The 17575-nt window shown below is 42.4% G+C and overlaps 1 protein-coding gene across 7 annotated transcripts in view; it reads left to right on the top strand.

Annotated features, from left to right (window-relative positions):
• Positions 1 to 5151, top strand: part of KCNT1 (potassium sodium-activated channel subfamily T member 1) — a 214274-nt gene extending 209123 nt beyond the window's left edge. For all 7 annotated transcript variants that reach the window (XM_075259498.1, XM_075259496.1, XM_075259502.1 and 4 more), the window contains one exon: positions 627 to 5151. In XM_075259498.1, coding sequence (XP_075115599.1) covers positions 627 to 750 — 124 coding nt within the window. In that variant the 3' untranslated portion in view covers positions 751 to 5151. The remainder of the gene's footprint in view (positions 1 to 626) is intronic.
• The last annotated feature ends 12424 nt before the right edge of the window (positions 5152 to 17575 follow it).

Raw genomic sequence — 17575 nt, 5'->3', positions numbered from 1 at the left:
CCACGACGGGATGCCGATGCAGTACAGGCATGCAGTTGCGGCTTTCCACTCCGGATTAGGCCCAAATGAACGGGCCTAGTCCAGAGCGTGCTGTCACGAGGCGGACACCGCAACTGAATCAGCCGCGGAATCGGCCTGAAGAAAGGGCAGCTCGCTCCTTTTTTCCACTAGCGGAAATAAACTGCTAGCGGAAAAAAGAACGCTGGCGGTCTACATAGACTTCTATTGTGAGGGTGCGGATTTTGAGGAGGATTTAGCACCAAGATCCGCCCCCTCTTGCCTCGTGTGAACTAGCCCTTACACCTTTTGTTTAATGAGTAACAGAGCTGGAGCAGCATGCTAGAAAAAACCTAAGCAACTTGCTGCTGGAGACTCCCTATGATTAGTCCCATTCATCTGAGCCTGATAAATCATCGGAATGTCACAACAGTTTGCTGAAAATGAAGAGGAATCCGCTGCTGATTTCTGCTTCGAATGCCTCTTCATTTTACAATGTCTGAACAGAGCAACAAAAGTTAGAGGGTCAGTTTTTCCATTTTATTTGACGGTCTCCTATTGCTGTGTTTACAAGGAGATTCTTTGAATTTTATGTATTTTGAAAATGTATTTCCATTTCCGCCCTTCAGATATCTCATCAGATCGGACCCTTTAGCCCACGTTGCCAACGAAACTCAAAGTCGAAAAAGCAGCAATAGTTACAAGACCGAACACACAGGAAATCCAGAGACAAGGGATGAGACGCAGCTATGAGAACAAGCCTGACTCATGGACTCGGCGCCGGCTCCTGAACAGACCTCGGGGCCTTCTGTACATAAGAGCCGCCAGGCTCAGCCCATGAGTCAAACATGAGCTGGACTTTATCACAGACTTGGAGGATTCCCAATGGTCTTCACTGCCAGCGACAAATACTGACCAGAGACCTGCGGCATGGATTCATGGGAACCTTTACTTCAAATCAAAAACTTTTTTGTATCATTTCAGTAACGTTCAACCTTTAGGTTCTTGGTCAGTACCAATCCCGTACTACAGAACCATTACAAGATTTTTTTATTTCAAAAACTTTCCCCAAAAAGCTCTGAGCTCCGTGCCACAATATATTCTGCATCGATTGCACTAGACAACTTGTATCACAATGGGTCACATCACCCACAAATTGTGGCAATTTTTTGTTACTCAGTTGAACAACAATTTCTTTTGCAAATCATATTTCGGTTGTTTTCCAGATGTAGAAGTTTATCGGCCGCTGTACGGTATATGAGGCTGGGTCTACAGAGCAGTAACATGAACATATATGTGCAGTATTCATTTACCAAAGGGCGCTAGTATATATGTATGGGGGAAGCATGTAAGGGCGAGGTACTATTATAATGTCCTAGGCATGTCGTACTAACATGTTTGAATAAACCCCACCCCCTTACTTGATAGCCCATCCTACTATATTATAATACTTTACTTGAAGTTAAAAAAAAAAAAAAAAAAAATTATTTTTGGTATGTAAAATATGAGACAACCCAAATATGTCCCGTGAGAAGTGCTACGGTGCCACGTGCCTTATTCCAGCCAAACATTTGGATCTACATATGGTTGTGTGCCAATATTTGAAAGATTTTTTTTTTTTTTACATGTATATAAATTTAAAAAAAAATCCACCCTTTTCATTTTTAAAAAAGCCTGAAAAGCACAGAATGCAGGAAAACTAAGCGGAACCGGGGCGATATAGACAAGTGTACTGTACAGATAATAATATGTTTATGTGCCAATTAAAAGGGGTTGTCCAGGATTCTAAAAAACAGGGTTGTGTCTAGTAATGTGGCTGAGCTGCAGTACCACACACAACCTGTGGCGCTGTTTGGCAGAGGAGGCGCACACGTTTTTCTAATTCTGAACCATCCCTTTAATATGGCCTTTGGCTTATTCTTATATCTTTATGTATTTTGTATTTTTTACATGTGCATATCACATATGTATCATGGTGTCCAGGTGCTTGAAAGATATTGAACACCAGTGTACGATATTTATGTAGAACTGTACCAGTATTAATACCAAGTATGTGACAATAACTATAGGCTGCGTACTCTGCGCAAACCCAAAATTATCAGCGTCCTCCATATCAAATGAGAAATGGACTAAATGTTTCCTAGTATTTTGTGTCTACAGCTCTTATAGGGATTGTATCACCGTGGTAACAGACTACAAACAGGTCCTATGTAGTCTGATCCTGAAGTCACACGTAAGAGCCCAAACATCAGTCTGAAGAGCAAAGTGGACGATTCCAATCATAACATTTGTCACTTTAGACTCGTACATTTTAGCCAACCATGAAAGATCTATAGTCCTTTAATAGATCATGACACCATGGTAACAGATTGAAACTTGTATGGCGGTGTCTGGCAAGGCGATCGCCCGCCCGCCCGCCCATCACCCGACTACCTTCTAATGTGTACGGCCTCCATTACTTATATACAATTGCTAGGTATAAAGGATTGTGCTGGACGGCGCTGGTGGTCTGTAACCAGGGAGACCTAGCAATCTGCACCAGAGCTGTATACAGCAAAGTAACTATTTAGTCTCATTGTAGATGCTCTGCGGATATAACCGCAGCGGATATGATGGTGCACATGGGTTTTATACATTCACAGAGGCCGCCATCCTGTGAGCGCAGTCTGGATTCCTTCTGCAGGCCATTTCTCTACTCAGTGCCTTAAAGGGGTTGTTCAGGAATTTGGAATGTATGGCCTATCATTAGGTTAGTCCATAAATATCTGATTGGTGGGGGCTGACCGGCGCTCTCATACCCATCAGATTTACATGGCTGCTGGCTCTATTTCCTGTGTAGTGCTCGGGGTCCTCCCATTGAAGTCAAAGCGCAGTATATTACAGTGTGTACAGGCGCATATATCAGATAATCACCACAGATCAGGTTTATGGTCAGGGGTTGTGAGGTCATTGTTACCCAGAGAATAAATAAATAAAAAAAAAAAAAAGTAAAATGGCTACCTTCAATTTTTAAAATCCATCCGCCATATTATATATAGTGATGACTAGGCTGTAGGTCACCTAGTCTTCTACATAACTTATATATTACAATATATTTACTAGGTGGCACCACACATCCCCTAGTCAGAAAATAAAATATCTGTCTGCAGCCACCACTAGAGGGAGCTTTCTGTATACTCTTCTATTATTGCCTTCAGTAAGTTCCCCCTAGTGGTTTCTCATAGCAGCCTGTATGATATCACTAACACTATAGCTGTATACTATATATCTATATAGTATAGCTATATATCAGAACAATAAAACTGAAGTCATTACCTCTTATATCCTGGACCACAGCAAATGCCTTATCTGGAGGAAATATGACCTGAACAAAGATTATGTAATTACTACATTTATCATTAGTAGCCATAGAAACCGAGACGGTGTCATCACAACTAAAGAGGAGCCATCAACTCTCCTCATCTAAGTATCTACATGTGTCACGTATGACATCAGTCAGAACAGAGGAGTGCAGTATGCAATCCCTCTATTAATCCTCCTGGAAATATGGATTTGATATCTGGGCCTTACCAATGCTCCTGTTAGTGCAGCAGACAGCATAGGGAAAGTCTCTTTAGCAGAACCCAGTTGGTAATTCATACATACACTTCCAGGCGGAATAACTGAGGAATCGCATAAGGCCGAGGTCTATAACTTCCAAAATATGGAATGCAAGTATTGCCGAACCAAGAAGTTTCCAAACTGAATCTAGCGCTGCCCTTCTCCCTTTCAGGGCATGTGTGAATAATCCCTTCTCAGCAGACAGCGGTCTCTATAGTATCTGTATACTATATATCATTACTAACCTGGAAATCCAGACGCCTGTGCTAACAACCAATCACAAGGCTGCCATAACTTCTGGGCCCGAGATGGAATCTGATTGGCTGCTACAAATAACGGCACAGATTTTCCTTGCGGCAGTTTAGGTCTATTAACTCCAGATTTGTGATTATGTTATAATTTTTCTGTAATTAACCTAAAAGATACAAAGCTAATTAAATGTGGGAAACTTTTCCATTTTAATTACCGTGTTCCAGCTCCGTATTATGTAACAGTATCAGTAATTAATAAGCCGCTGCACGGAATAGAACATTCAGCGTCACCGACATCGACTCATCACCACACTGCAAAGTTTGATATTATTATTATTGTTCTGATGGATCGAAAATGAAAAGTGCAGAGACTTTGTAATTGGTTTTGATTAAACAGCTAATGGCGTTTTGGATCTATGACCTCGGGCAGACCCGTGTGTCTCCATGGTAACAGACTACAAACAAATCCTGTGTAGTCTGATCCTGCGGTCATTGCTTTTTTTAGCCAAAAGAATGAAATACACGGACATCAACACAAACTGACACACGGTGGTAGAGATGGTAGTGATTGATATACAACTGTACAATACAACTACACAGGGCTGATTTGTAGTCTCTTACCATGGAGACGCACAGGCCTGAGGAAAAGAAATACAGTCATCTTTCCATTTTCAGTGGGGTTTGCTGCTGTTTCATATGAACATACCTTTATTGTTTTTAGGGTTTTTTTGTGCACATGCTTTTACACTTGACCCCCCCTTATTTCTAAGCTGAGTAAGGCCGGGTTCAGATATCTGTAATACAACAAGGTTTTATTGTCCGTTTTACCCAAACCTACAGATCTACAAGAAACTAAACCACAGACCATCCTAGAACTCTATGGTAATCTGGGTTTGGTTTAGCACAACTACAGGAGGTTTTGGGTACTGCAGGCATAAGACAGCCATATTATGGTCTTTTGCTCCCGGGCCTAGTTATATTCCATATAAATCTTTTACCCTCAAGCACCTGGAAGCAGAAATTATTGTCTACATTATCCAGATCATTAAATGCATGTATACAGTTTATGATGCAAGCAATGCAGTATGGAGACGGGTGGGATCCTATATAGACATAGCCTCAGACACCTATAGCGTTTCATTGCCTTGGTCCTTCCTAGGAGGATCCTATAAGAGATCCCATAAATGAAGCATGTATTTTTCTTACTTCTGACAAAATCCTATTTTGTGAGTTTAGATTTGAGATCTTGTGCGGGATTGGCGAGAAGATTTTGTACAGTTTTTTCTTAATATTGGATCTATGTAAAGAGTATTACAATAATAAAGATGCTGCATGCAGCCGTATCTCAGCCTCATGGTTCTTGGCTCCTCAAAGTTTCTAGAAGACATCCTCTCTTTAAAGAGGACCTTTCACCACTTTTGGGCACATGCAGTGTTATATACTGCTGGAAAGCTGACAGTGCGCTGAATTCAGCGCACTGACGGCTTTCCCGATCTGTGCCCGGTGTACAGAGCTTACGGTGCCGGTACCGTAGTGCTCTATGGTCAGAAGGGCATTTCTGACCATTAGCCAGAGACGTCCTTCTGCCTCGCGGCGCCTATCGCGCTGTGCTGTGGAGCGGGGAGGAACGCCCCCTCCCTCTGCTCACACAGCTCGTCCATAGACGAGTGTTATCAGGAGCGGGAGGGGGGAGTTCCTCCCCGCTCCACAGCACAGCGTGATTGGCGCCGCGAGGCAGAAGGACGTCTCTGGCTAATGGTCAGAAACGCCCTTCTGACCATAGAGCACTACGGTACCGGCACCGTAAGCTCTTCACACTGGGCCCAGATCAGGAAAGCCGACAGTGCGCTGAATTCAGCGCACTGTCAGCTTTCCAGCAGTATATAACACTGCATGTGCCCAAAAGTGGTGAAAGGTCCTCTTTAAAGGGGTTTCCTGAGAGTTGATTTATCTTTCGTCCACCTTGGGTTTTTAGATAAGATGATCCTTTAATAGTCCCACAGTGGGGAAATTTCAGCATGTTACAGCAGCAAAGTAATACAGATACAGGATAATACCCAGTAATATATTACAGAAGTAGACACACATAAGCTGAGAAGAGAAGATATACTAGGAGTCCATAGCAGCTAAGGAACAGAAGAAGGAAGACTTCATAATCATTAGTTCTCTGTGCGGAGTGATCTTCGCTTGGTCTGAAGTAGATTATGTAGCCTGATCGCGATTGGGAGGAAGGACTTGCGATAGCTCCTTCTCACACTTGGGGTGAAGCAGACGGTCACTTACAGTGCTGCCAAGTCCCATCAAGGTCCCATACATGGGGTGGGATTTGTTCTCCCGCAGTATCCGTCTGTCACCCACCACCTGTACTGGGTCCAGGGGACTCCCCAGGACAGAGCTGGTCCTCCTGATCAGCCTGTCAAGTCTATTTCTGTCCCTGGCTGATATACTGCTCCCCCAGCAGGCCACCCCGAAAAAGATGGCTGAAGCAACCACAGAGTTGAAGAAGGCCCTAAGAAGTTTCCCCTGGACTCCAAAGGCCCTCAGCCTCCTGAGCAGGTAGAGTATGCCGTGACACTTTCTATGACCCTTTTTTGCTAATCTTACAGGTTCTGATACTGGTCCATGTGATCAGAACCAGCCCCCGGAGCCGCTCTGCCTCTTTACTCGACCTCTTGTTACCTGAGCTTTATTATAGTCAGCCAGTCCCCATAGCACAGGTAGTTGTGGAGAGAGGAGGTAGAGTGACCTGGGGGCTAGTTCTGATCACAAGACCTAAGTAGCAGAACCAGCCCTGGAACCCCCAGATACGGCAATTAAAAACCCTGGACCTCCTTAAAAGAACACTCCAGGTAAAACTCATACAGTACATTGGCGAGGGAAGTTAACAAACCAAAAGCTCCAGAATTCGGTCTTATGCCAGATTTATAGAGGTGTGGGAGCGGTTAAAAACAGCTATTTATTAAAGGGATTCTCCAGGGATTTCTTCTCTCCCGAAGTTTTTACATTTTGAATCTAGGGCTTCAGCCCTGGGTCACGTGATCAAAAATAGCAGCCATGTCGCCCCTCCATCCTCACTTGAGGTCACCTCTAACTGCAGTAAAGGTTGAGCAACTTGGGGCCGAGGGTTGGATCCAGCTCTTAAACCTCCAGGTACAGCATCTAAAAACCCCTTTAAGTACTTTTTGTGCTTCATTAAACAGTCTAAAAAAGAAGGGTATGGCCCAAGCACACTCTCCGAAACAGTGTCCCATGCTTGGCCCCTTTGGCTCTGTATTTGGAATAACATAGTCTACCAGGTTTGCAGTCAGTATCACTGCTGCTGATGGATCTTATTGTGGATTTACCCAAGTACAGAGCAGTATAAGGGGTAAGACACGGATTTATTATCATACTACTACACCATTTTGCCCCGAAAAACAGAATGGCCACAGTGAAAGGTTGTCCTGGTCACATGACATGATTCCTATACACAACTATATCTATTTATCACAACTTACTTGAAAAGGACCAATGTGAAATACCAGAGTTCGGTCACACACACAAGGGGCGCTGTTGCTAGAAGAAAGCAGCCAGGTTTTTCGACTCTTATGCAACTCCTTAAGGGTATATTCACACAAGGCAGGTTTGTTGCATACTGAGTGACTTCCATTCATCCGAATAGGATTGTTTAGGTGACACCACATGGAGTTCAGCAAGCCTCATTCAGATGAAGGTGACCATCTGCTGTGTGTGAATACAAACATAAAGGGAACCACAGGACAAATAAAGCAGCAAATCAATACACAGCCAGAGTACTAAAGAGATCAATGTTAAAAGTAGATCCATCAACAGCACCTTCATATCCATGGATATACCAGAACTAAAACATATTTACCAAAAAAAATATGCCTAAGGTAACAGTGGTATATTACAAAAATTCTAGGCTTAACATTTGTGGATTATAGCACAGGATTTATCACGTACCTTAAACGGTGGCTTCAAGTTGTCACAAAAATAAATTGAGGCAAAAAAGGTTTGTAATAACCACTTAAAGGCAATGTGTCACCAAATTTTATTTATTCAAATCAGAGAAAGAAATCACTTTTTTATTCTAGTTTAAACTGTAATCTATTTTCTAGGATTATGGGGGCGGCCATTTTGCCAGAGCTGCTTCTCTGCTCTGTTAACAGCATTTAGTGATCTGCTTTACAGCATAGTTATGGTCATAGCCAGCAATAGTCTGGAGTCGACTCTTTGAGGTCTAGGGAAGAGTTTTCTAGACATGGTCTGTGACATCATCTATTGCCAATACTGGATGTAATGATGGCTCAGTGGTGTTATCTGTAGAGGTGTTACCTTCCATTGTAATACTGTCTGTGATGTTAATAATGTGATTGCTGAATAGAAAACCCCTACAGAATTAAAAAGTGTTAGTCTTAGTGGCCAGAGTGAAAATTTCAGGATTTACTTATATTTTTAATAGTTATATGAAAAACTAAAAGAATTATTGGGGATTTTCTTTTATATGGGATTCTATCATTAGAATCCTTTTTTCAGGCCTATCACGTTGGAATAGCCTTAAGAAAGGCTACTCTGCCACTACCTTTAGATGTCTTCTTCGTGCCACTGTTCCAGTAATATTCACGGTTTTCACCATATGCAAATGAGTCTCCAGACAGCCTCCTTGCTATATAACCTCAGTTGCACATTACTTTCCATTAATCATAAGAAAAATTTTGCTGCTCTTATTACCTTTATTCTCTACAAGGAATCGGTATTCATCAGCAAAGTGGGCCGAGCTTTTGGATTTGGTTCATTGCAGGTAAAAGAGAATCAAGACAACCCAGAAAACAGCAATAAAATACTGTTATTCTACATAAAACATACAAATTTCAAAAATTCTACAAATTTTGGAATAATTTGCTGTAAATGTACATGAGTATTATTCATCAGTTCTGTTATCAGCGTCTAACATGGTAGAAAGTTCCAGACTCCTCTTTAAGGTGCACATGACATGTAAGACGGCCAGTTCTTCATCTGCTCTGAGTTCTTCCTTATTTGGAGGTATATATAGGTTCTCTGGATCAGATGACACCAATTTAGGATCTTCAGCCACTTCTTGGACGGTTTCTGGGACTTCAGCGTCCCCTGTAACCTCTCCCGATACTTTACAGAATTGTAAATTTGCTAAGACACGAATGTCTTCTTTAGTTTTATCATCTTCCATATCTGAAACTCCAGGAGGATACGGAGATCTTTTTAGCGTTGGACCTCTGGCATACAAGTAGGTGAGATATTCGGTAGCTTGAGTCATACCTGTCTTCCTCGAGGTCTCCTTAGGGATATCAAACGTAACATTTGGTTGACTTTGGGTGTCAGACAACATACAAGGAGGATTTGTGAATTTGGTGCTGTTGTCGAAAGGCGAATCTTCCAAATATGAGGCATTCGGCTTCTTGCCATCTTCTGGACAGGAAGTCTTTAAAGGTATTGGAAAAACAGATTGGAAAGGTCTTCTCGAAAGTCTGCTAGAGATATAATCTTTAACGTCCTGTCCAAGGTCTTGGATGCATGAAGTCATGAGGTCATCAGTCTTAGAGGGTTTTTTTGCTTCTAGTTTTGGAGCTCCAATTTTTTTTCTGAACTTACTGGTCACATCTTTACTTCTTGGCAAGTTTGAACATAGATTGGACTGGTCAGTGGAGTCTTCTTTCATTCGGTTTTCATCTCTGACAAAGCCATCTTCTCGATGATGGTTCTTCACTTTCTCTTGATTGAATGTCAATGTATCTTCAGATTTACATTGGTCTCCAGCAAAGTCATCTGAATGATTGATATGTAGATGGCTGTTCTCGTCATGACCAACACGTGAAATATCGAGATTACTAGGATAGAATTCTGCCCCTAAATCACCATGTCTTACATTATGGATAGCATGATCACTACTGGTGGCACCAATATCTTCTCGGCTTTCCATACTATTGTCTTTACTTCTGGTGACATCAAGATGACTAGTTTGGAATTTCATATCAAGAGAGTTTAGATCACCTGAGGGGTTTTCATAAGGGTCTGGTCTTTGTTCATTGACTAAAAAAAACTGTTGACAATCTCCGTCTTGTAACTGATCATGACTGGTTGTGGTATCAGATTTTTCTTTTCTACAGTCTTCAGAGTCATTGGGAGACCATTCATCAAGATTAGAAGTTTGCATTAGATTTGCACGATCCGTGGTTTGATCATTCACCATTACTGTATCTAGAGTATAACATTGGCATGGAGTCTTAGTATCTACAACTTGCCTTTCCGACAACTCTACCAAAGTGTTCTCGCTGGTGTTTTCTCCTTCAGCTGTGCCCATGTATTCTTCATGACTTGAAGCCCTCTGATCATTGCCATCTTCAGCTTTGTGCACACACTGTTGGAGGACATGGAGATTGTCCGTTCCACATGTACTAAAGTCCCTGGTGACCACATTGTGACCATTATCTACCACAGCAGAATTATCAGAGTCCTCTTTACTTGGAGGAACTATGGAACTCTCCAGGATATCATATTTTGAGGACAAGCTTATGGTACTGGATTGTTTTAGGATATCTGAAGTTTTTGGCCATTCTGAAATATCATCGCCATCTTGACTTGAGATTGAATAAGAACCAGAAGATGTAAGTTGGGTTTCAGCACCAGCGGTAATATCAGACGATCCAGCGGGGCTAAGCTCCCGCTCTTTATCAGGCAAGGACTTTTGGCTGTGAATGTTCATGGCTTCCACTGGATTAGAGGGAACCTCTTTACTGGTCTCAAACTTTTTGGCATGTGACTTGGTCATCATGGTGTTTCTTGGATCTCTGACAGGTCTGGTCTTAGAGTCTGGTTTATATTTTCCCCTTTTATACTTTGGGTTTCTATCTCGATTTTCATTATCAAGCATTGCAGAAAGGGCAGGACAACTTTTGGCTTTTACATGCTGGTTACTTCTTTGCTTTTCTGGTTTAACAGATTTGGATTCTTCTAGCATTTTATCTCTTGGTGGTAAACTTCGATTACAGTGCAAAATATCATTCAAATCACTTTCATTTATCATCAGAGCTTCTGAATAGCCAGCCATGTTTGGAAGGTCAACTTTGTGTAACAAACCTTCATGAAGAACATCGGGTAGACTTGGTGATACATCATTGAACTTCTTGTCTCCCATGACACTTTGTGTTTGGCTTTCAAGGATCGTAGCTTCAAGATTTACAGGTATATTATCTTGTAATGTTATACATCCTGTTATATTATCTCCACAAAAAACATCAATGGCTGGTAGATGAAGATCAGTAGATGACGTGTTAAATCGGATTTGATTTCTTGAAGGATCCTCTATTTGTCCAGCTAGTGCTGGCAGTTCTAGATCAAGAGATGGTTCCACTTGTGACGTCTCGTCTTCTCTTAAGTTTCGTCCATGCAGAGCACTGATTTCCGGAAGAACTTCATTGTTTCTATCATAGCTTACAAGATCTTGGGACTTTAAGACTTGTAGATCCAGTTCAGAAGATCCAGAATCTTGTCCTGAACTATTCCTTGGAGTAGTGTTACTGCTGGGTGGTCCAGAAGATCCAGACTCATTATATAATGTACCTCCAGTCGGGACATCGATGATGGGCAGATTTGTTGTAGATGGTGAAATGTCCATCACGGTCTCACTATGTACAATGTCTTCTGCTGGTAAGTCAATGGCTGGGAGATCTGTGGTACACACCAATGTATTTTTTGAGTTATTCTCTATGCCAGTTTCATCTTGAACAATTACAACTTCTGTGTAAGGTGAACTAGTAACAATGGCGCTGGGATTATGGTCACCGTATACACCTAGATTTGGTAAACTGACACAAGTCTTCTTGGAAGAAATTGCTGGATATGTAGACATTTGGTTTTCAGAGGATTTGGAGAGCAAAAAAGGTAAAGATGTTTTTTCTGAAAAAAAAAAAAAAAAAAAGTCTAATTTTAGGTAAAGAAGGTTTATATTCAATGACAGCAAGGGGATGTCTAGAAAAATGGGGAAAATAAAGTATATTAGAAAGATGTAAGAAAACATACAAAGAGCAGATAGAAGAGAACACCAGACTTGGACTCACAACTATTTCCCATGGCCACCCTTACAACACGTGTGGCGTCAATGTGATGTCATGATGGCAAGACGCTATTTTTGTCCACCCACTAGATCCCGCCTTAGGATCGAATAGGATTGCTATCCGGTATAACATTCTGCACTACAAGACCATGTAATACAAATAGGGGTTTTTTAGGGATTCATAGAGTTTTGTTTTTGATCTGTCACAATCTGAAGTCTCCCTAGAAATGTGACCAAGACTCCAATAAACACTTTACAATCTACACAAAGGTTTCTGAAAAGTAACATTACCCTGATATCGCTCTACTATCTCCACGGACGCCTCTCTGTTTCCTTGCTGGATTTCCTCTGTGAGAGTTTGACAAAAAGATTGAATGTGATTCGGCCATTACCTTCGAGAAGTTCTTCATCAGGAGGCGGCTCTTGTTTGGCTTCCTCAATTGTCCATGGTCCTTTTTCCAGTGTTTTCAGTTGTCTCAGGACCTTTGACGCAGATTGACATGGCTCAAACTCATTACAACAATTTTTATGGTATTTCCAGAGCTTTTCATGAGCCAAGGAGCTTCTATCATTAAGTTTAGAAGTCTTAGTCTTGTTTGATGGCCCTTGGTGTGGACGTCTACACGGTCCTTCCTCAGCTCTGGATTTGCCTAGGTGGTTTTCAGATCCCAATTGGTCACCTGTTACCTCTGTGTGTGGTAGTCCATCTCTGGTAATGTCATAGTTGCCATGTCTGGTGTCCATATGGGTTATACCAGGTGACTTACGACCTTCCTCTCTTTGGTTGTCCTTTCCATTTCTGCATGAAGTTTCAGCTGGTCTTTCTCTATCACAAATCCCTTCAACATGTTCTACTGTCAAGTTTCCCCCTCCAATTAACTCCTCAATGTCACTCTTAGGAATATTAAGACAGTCTGAAGGATTCGCAGTAGACTTGTCTTGTGGAATGTGCTCGAGGAATGTACTCCACGTCTTACATTTCTTACCAAAGGTCAAAGGATTTCCATTATAACTGAACACACCATGTTTGGACAATGCTTCATTTCCTTCAGTTCTGGAGACATTCTCAGAATCAGTATGCGTTTCAAAATATGTTACAAGATCTGAGGAGAAAGAAAAAACAGAATAAAATGAGCCACACTTTCCGAAATAACCAAAGACTTCACTGCAAATCGATAATTTTGCTCCTTTTGGGCTCTGTTCACACTACCTGCAGTATTCTTCCCACAGAAAATGGAGACACAAGCTCTTGACAAAAAATTGACTAAATGCACAGAAGCAAAATTGGTGCCATAATGGATCACAATGGTGCAGATAGAAACATATGGCCACATTACACCACCACTTAGGCTCTCTCTTTTTCCGACATTTTTCAAAATTGTGTCTAAGATACAAGTTGGGGCAGATTTACTAATTCTACCCAATATTTAGGGTAAACGTAGACCAGACATGCACAAAAATCATCACCGGGGCTGATGCTGGATGAGAAATTTGCAGAATTTTTAGAAGCTTTTTTCTAATCTTACCCCCCCCCCCTACTGGTTGGCTTACTGTGCACCAAAATTTTAAACTAGGTCTTCTTTCCCCTTTTTACGCTCCCCTTCTCAAGGAGACACTCAAGAAGGATCTAACACTAATAATAGGTCTAGCACACAGAACGTAATTTTGGCACATATTTTTTGAGCAGAATTTGCAAAAACATCTCCTTCCTTTTGCCTAATCTCACCCCAGGGGTAGATGTACACAATCTGTAGACAGGATTCCTTTAGGTTAGGGCTACAAGGTGACATGGCAGATCATCTAGTCGTGTTACTACATCACAACTAACATGACCATGGCAGCAACCCGTCAGTCTGTTGTAAAGGCCCATCATTCTGATAACTCACCAGTAATCTGATCACTGGGGTTTCCATATACTCTGGTCTCATTGTCAGGATTGCCGCTCCGTCGTCTGCTGCTGCTTTGTCCTTCCTTACATAACCGTGCGGTCTCTATATTCTCGATATTGTCTGTATGAGGAGGTGATGTAGAGCTCCTGGGGTCTTGCAGGTATAATTCTGTAGCAGGACACACCGTCACCGCAGTCTGACACGTGACTATTTCGCCATGTAACACTGGCGCTTTTACACCTATGGACAAGACCAGCGGCTCAGATTTACTAGTTCTCATCTCCAAGTCCTTTCCCTCGTCACTATGAGGAAGGGGCAAGGTGCACATCATCGCTCTGATTTCAGCAGCTTTCATGGTCTCATGACATGGAGGCAATGACCTGACCAGTCGCTCTTCAAGTTTGTGGTTGCCTGGCATTCCTTTAAGGAGATTGTGTTCTGCGCCGTTCTCAGAGCTGCGGTGTACGGCACATTCCGAGTCGCTCACGTTGGTCACTTTGTTCTTGCAGCGGCTAGTTAGGATACAGATGATCAAGCACATGCTCAGGGAAAAGAAGAGGCCACCTGGGAAACAGGAGGAAGAATGGAAGAGTTTGAATAATTGCAAGTGTGATTATCACAAGGTATCTTATAAAGGTATATACTAATCTTGTAAGGTATATTTGTAGGATATGCTATCAATTTAAGACGGGGGGGGGTCCAACCTCTGAAGTTGGGAATAATAGGGCTGCAGTGACAATTTGGTGCCATGTCCCCGTCACTGGCCGCGGCATACGAATGAGGATGCACTGCAGCTCCTATGTAAAACATGTGGCCAGGGTTGGGTTGTATACTGGTCATACTGTATATGATTAATGTGCCTATAGACTTAACCAATTATATACCAAGAATGTCCTTTTGGAAGGAGTTTGGCTGGTAAACCACATACCAAGCAGCATACCACTTCTATACAGCACTGCAGGTATATATAACTTTATGCCATAGAGCGGCATACATCTAGGGCATATTATAGGTAACGCCCAAACTCTGTGTTAAAGATGTGTGAGAGTGTGAAGAGCCGACACAAACCGTCTAGAAAGGTGCAGAACAAGTGACAAGAGTGAACAACCAACTGATCGCCATATTGCTTTATATACTTTATTGATGGATACAATTGAACAGTAAAAAATCAACAATGAGCTGCTAAATAGCCCAAAACTATTATATATATTAGATTAGATTATATACAGTTGCATGCTAATACAGAGCAGCAAACCCCTACACCACCAGAGAGTTAAAAGGGATGTCCCACTAACACCACATCCACAGGCAGTGTCGGACTGAGGTTCTTGGGCCCAGCAGACGCCATGATTCTGGGGTTCACCCTCCATAGACCATAGCACCCTTTCCTTTTACTTTTTCTGCTGACCATTATTGTGTTAGGGCCTGGACCCTCTGGAGGATCCTCTAGTACTGTGGTGGGCGAGTCTGACACTGTCAGCAGGATAGGGGATGCGAGTCTGATCATTGGGGGCCGGACCACTGGGATTCGCAACAATCATGAGAATACTCCTGTGTAAATGGAGTAGTGCACATGTGGAGAAGGTGATTACCATACAACTACATATACACTACAACTCTATTCACAGGGGCAACCCTGGGACCTGTTTTCGTTATATGATTGCACCCCTGCCAATTCTCAGCCACTTATGGACATAATAGAGCAGGAAGGAGACAGCGCTGTTCTCTGTGTAGTGGTGAAATTGAGGTACTGCAGCTGATGCTGATTTGCAAGATCCTGGTCTGGCCACTGTACAGTGAACAGCGCTGTCTGCTTCTTGCTGAGTTGATGAAGGAGTTACTGGTGTCCATCCTCTGACAATCTAATATTGATCATCTACAATTTTACTCCGGACACCCTGTTAAAGTGTTATTAATGGGAAAGCCCTTGTAAGGTCATAACGCTGCCACCACTAGGGCTTATACTTTCATTACTAATACAGTGTGCAGTGAGCTCCTGACCTCCCCCTGGTGGCGGCTGCAGGTCACTCACCAGATCTGGACTTCTGTATCAGAAAGACAAAAGGTCTGATCTTACAAATATAAAGGGAAATAAATCCGCACAGAACGCTGGACCTAAAAGCGGCATGGAGATAAATTTTAGCAGTTCATGCTAACTCGGTCATAGATGTAATGACTTCTCACAATATAACCATGAAAGGAGGTGTAAACAAGAATCTCAATGTATTATCCAGTATCCCTCTAAATGAGCCAAACTTCTCTCCGGCTCACTATTTCCTTAGGTTATTGAACAGAAATGTACAATTTTTTTTCTAACAGAGAACTGTAAATAATTAAGGTGTCGGACGCCATATTATATGTAGCAAATAGTATTACATATAATGACGGGACAAATTATTACATCTATGGCCAACACTTACCAATATAATACACGTGTAATGATAAAAGGACAATGAATAAAGTTATTTCAATGGCATTCCTTTATTCACTTAATGTATCTGTGGGATCCACAGGACAAGGCCCGGCCCATTACATCCCCACAGGACTATATCGGAAGCAGGTTGGTCACACCAGACAAACATATTGATACCTACATAGCAATCTGGATTGTCAAGTGGGCGGTCACACTTATATGGGTCATGCAGTCAGTCACAGAGTAAGACGCCCTCTAGTTCTATGTGCAGGCAGCATCTTATGGAGCAGGAGGAGCTGAGCATATTAATATATAGTACTGTGGGAAAAGATTTGGTATAGCCAATGTAAACCCCGGCCTCTTGAGGTTTAGGAGTCCACTGAGTAGGATCGTCCACTGGAATCTTAGGCCTGGTTCACAGCTGCATTTGGGATTCTGTTTTGGGAGTCCGTGTGCGGAATACAAAACGCATTAAAAAGCGGTTAGCTATGAAAACACCATAGACTATAAACTATAATGGGGTTCATGTGTTTTCTGTGCAGTGTCCACACGAATCACGCGGAAGTACTGTTTGAATTTCTTTTCTCTCCGCATGATTTGTGCCGACACCGTGGAAAACACACGGACCCTATTATAGTCTGTGGGGTCCGTGTGCTTTCATAGCTAACCGGTTTATAATACGTTTGGTATTTCATTCAGGAGGGCCCCCAAGCAGACTCCTCGAACAGATTACCGAACGCAGATGTGAACCAGGCCTTGGGAGCCTGGAACTTACCCAGATTAAAAGAGGTTGTAGAGGAATACAAAAATACAGCTCCAAACTTGTGCACAGGTTGAGTGTGGTATGGAAGCTCAGTCAGTGACAATTCAATGGAGCCCAAGCTGCAGTACCAGACACAACCTGTAGACAGGTATGGTGCTATTTCTAGAACAAAGAAGCCATGTTTCCTCCTCCTGGGCAACCCCTTTAACACTGAGCACTTTCCCTAGAAGTGTGGAGATGTTCTGCTGGGCAGTCGTTGCTGATGGGTCTGCTTCCACCTCTCCCTTGTCCACCGTCCATGATTTTGCACCACCTCATGTAGCAAATCTAAGTTATATTCATTATTCTCCAGTAACTGGTCATCCTCCGGCGTTTTTCGAAGTTCTGACCTTGCTTCAGATCCTTGACTGTGAAGACTGTCCCGGTTTACACCACAGTCCGGTGTGACAACCTTGCTCCTTGGGGCATGTCTGCTATAGCTTGACCTCTGATACATATTTCTGGTTGTTTTCTGTTCCTGTCTCTCCACGGCTTTGTTCCTTGAAAAGTCACTTAACGCCAGGTCCTTCTTGA

This window comes from Leptodactylus fuscus, chromosome 11, assembly GCF_031893055.1.
Source record: "Leptodactylus fuscus isolate aLepFus1 chromosome 11, aLepFus1.hap2, whole genome shotgun sequence".
In the NCBI taxonomy this organism is placed as follows: domain Eukaryota; kingdom Metazoa; phylum Chordata; class Amphibia; order Anura; family Leptodactylidae; genus Leptodactylus; species Leptodactylus fuscus.
The sequence above is the reverse complement of the archived record's forward strand: the minus strand, read 5'-3'. Positions and strand labels throughout refer to the sequence as shown.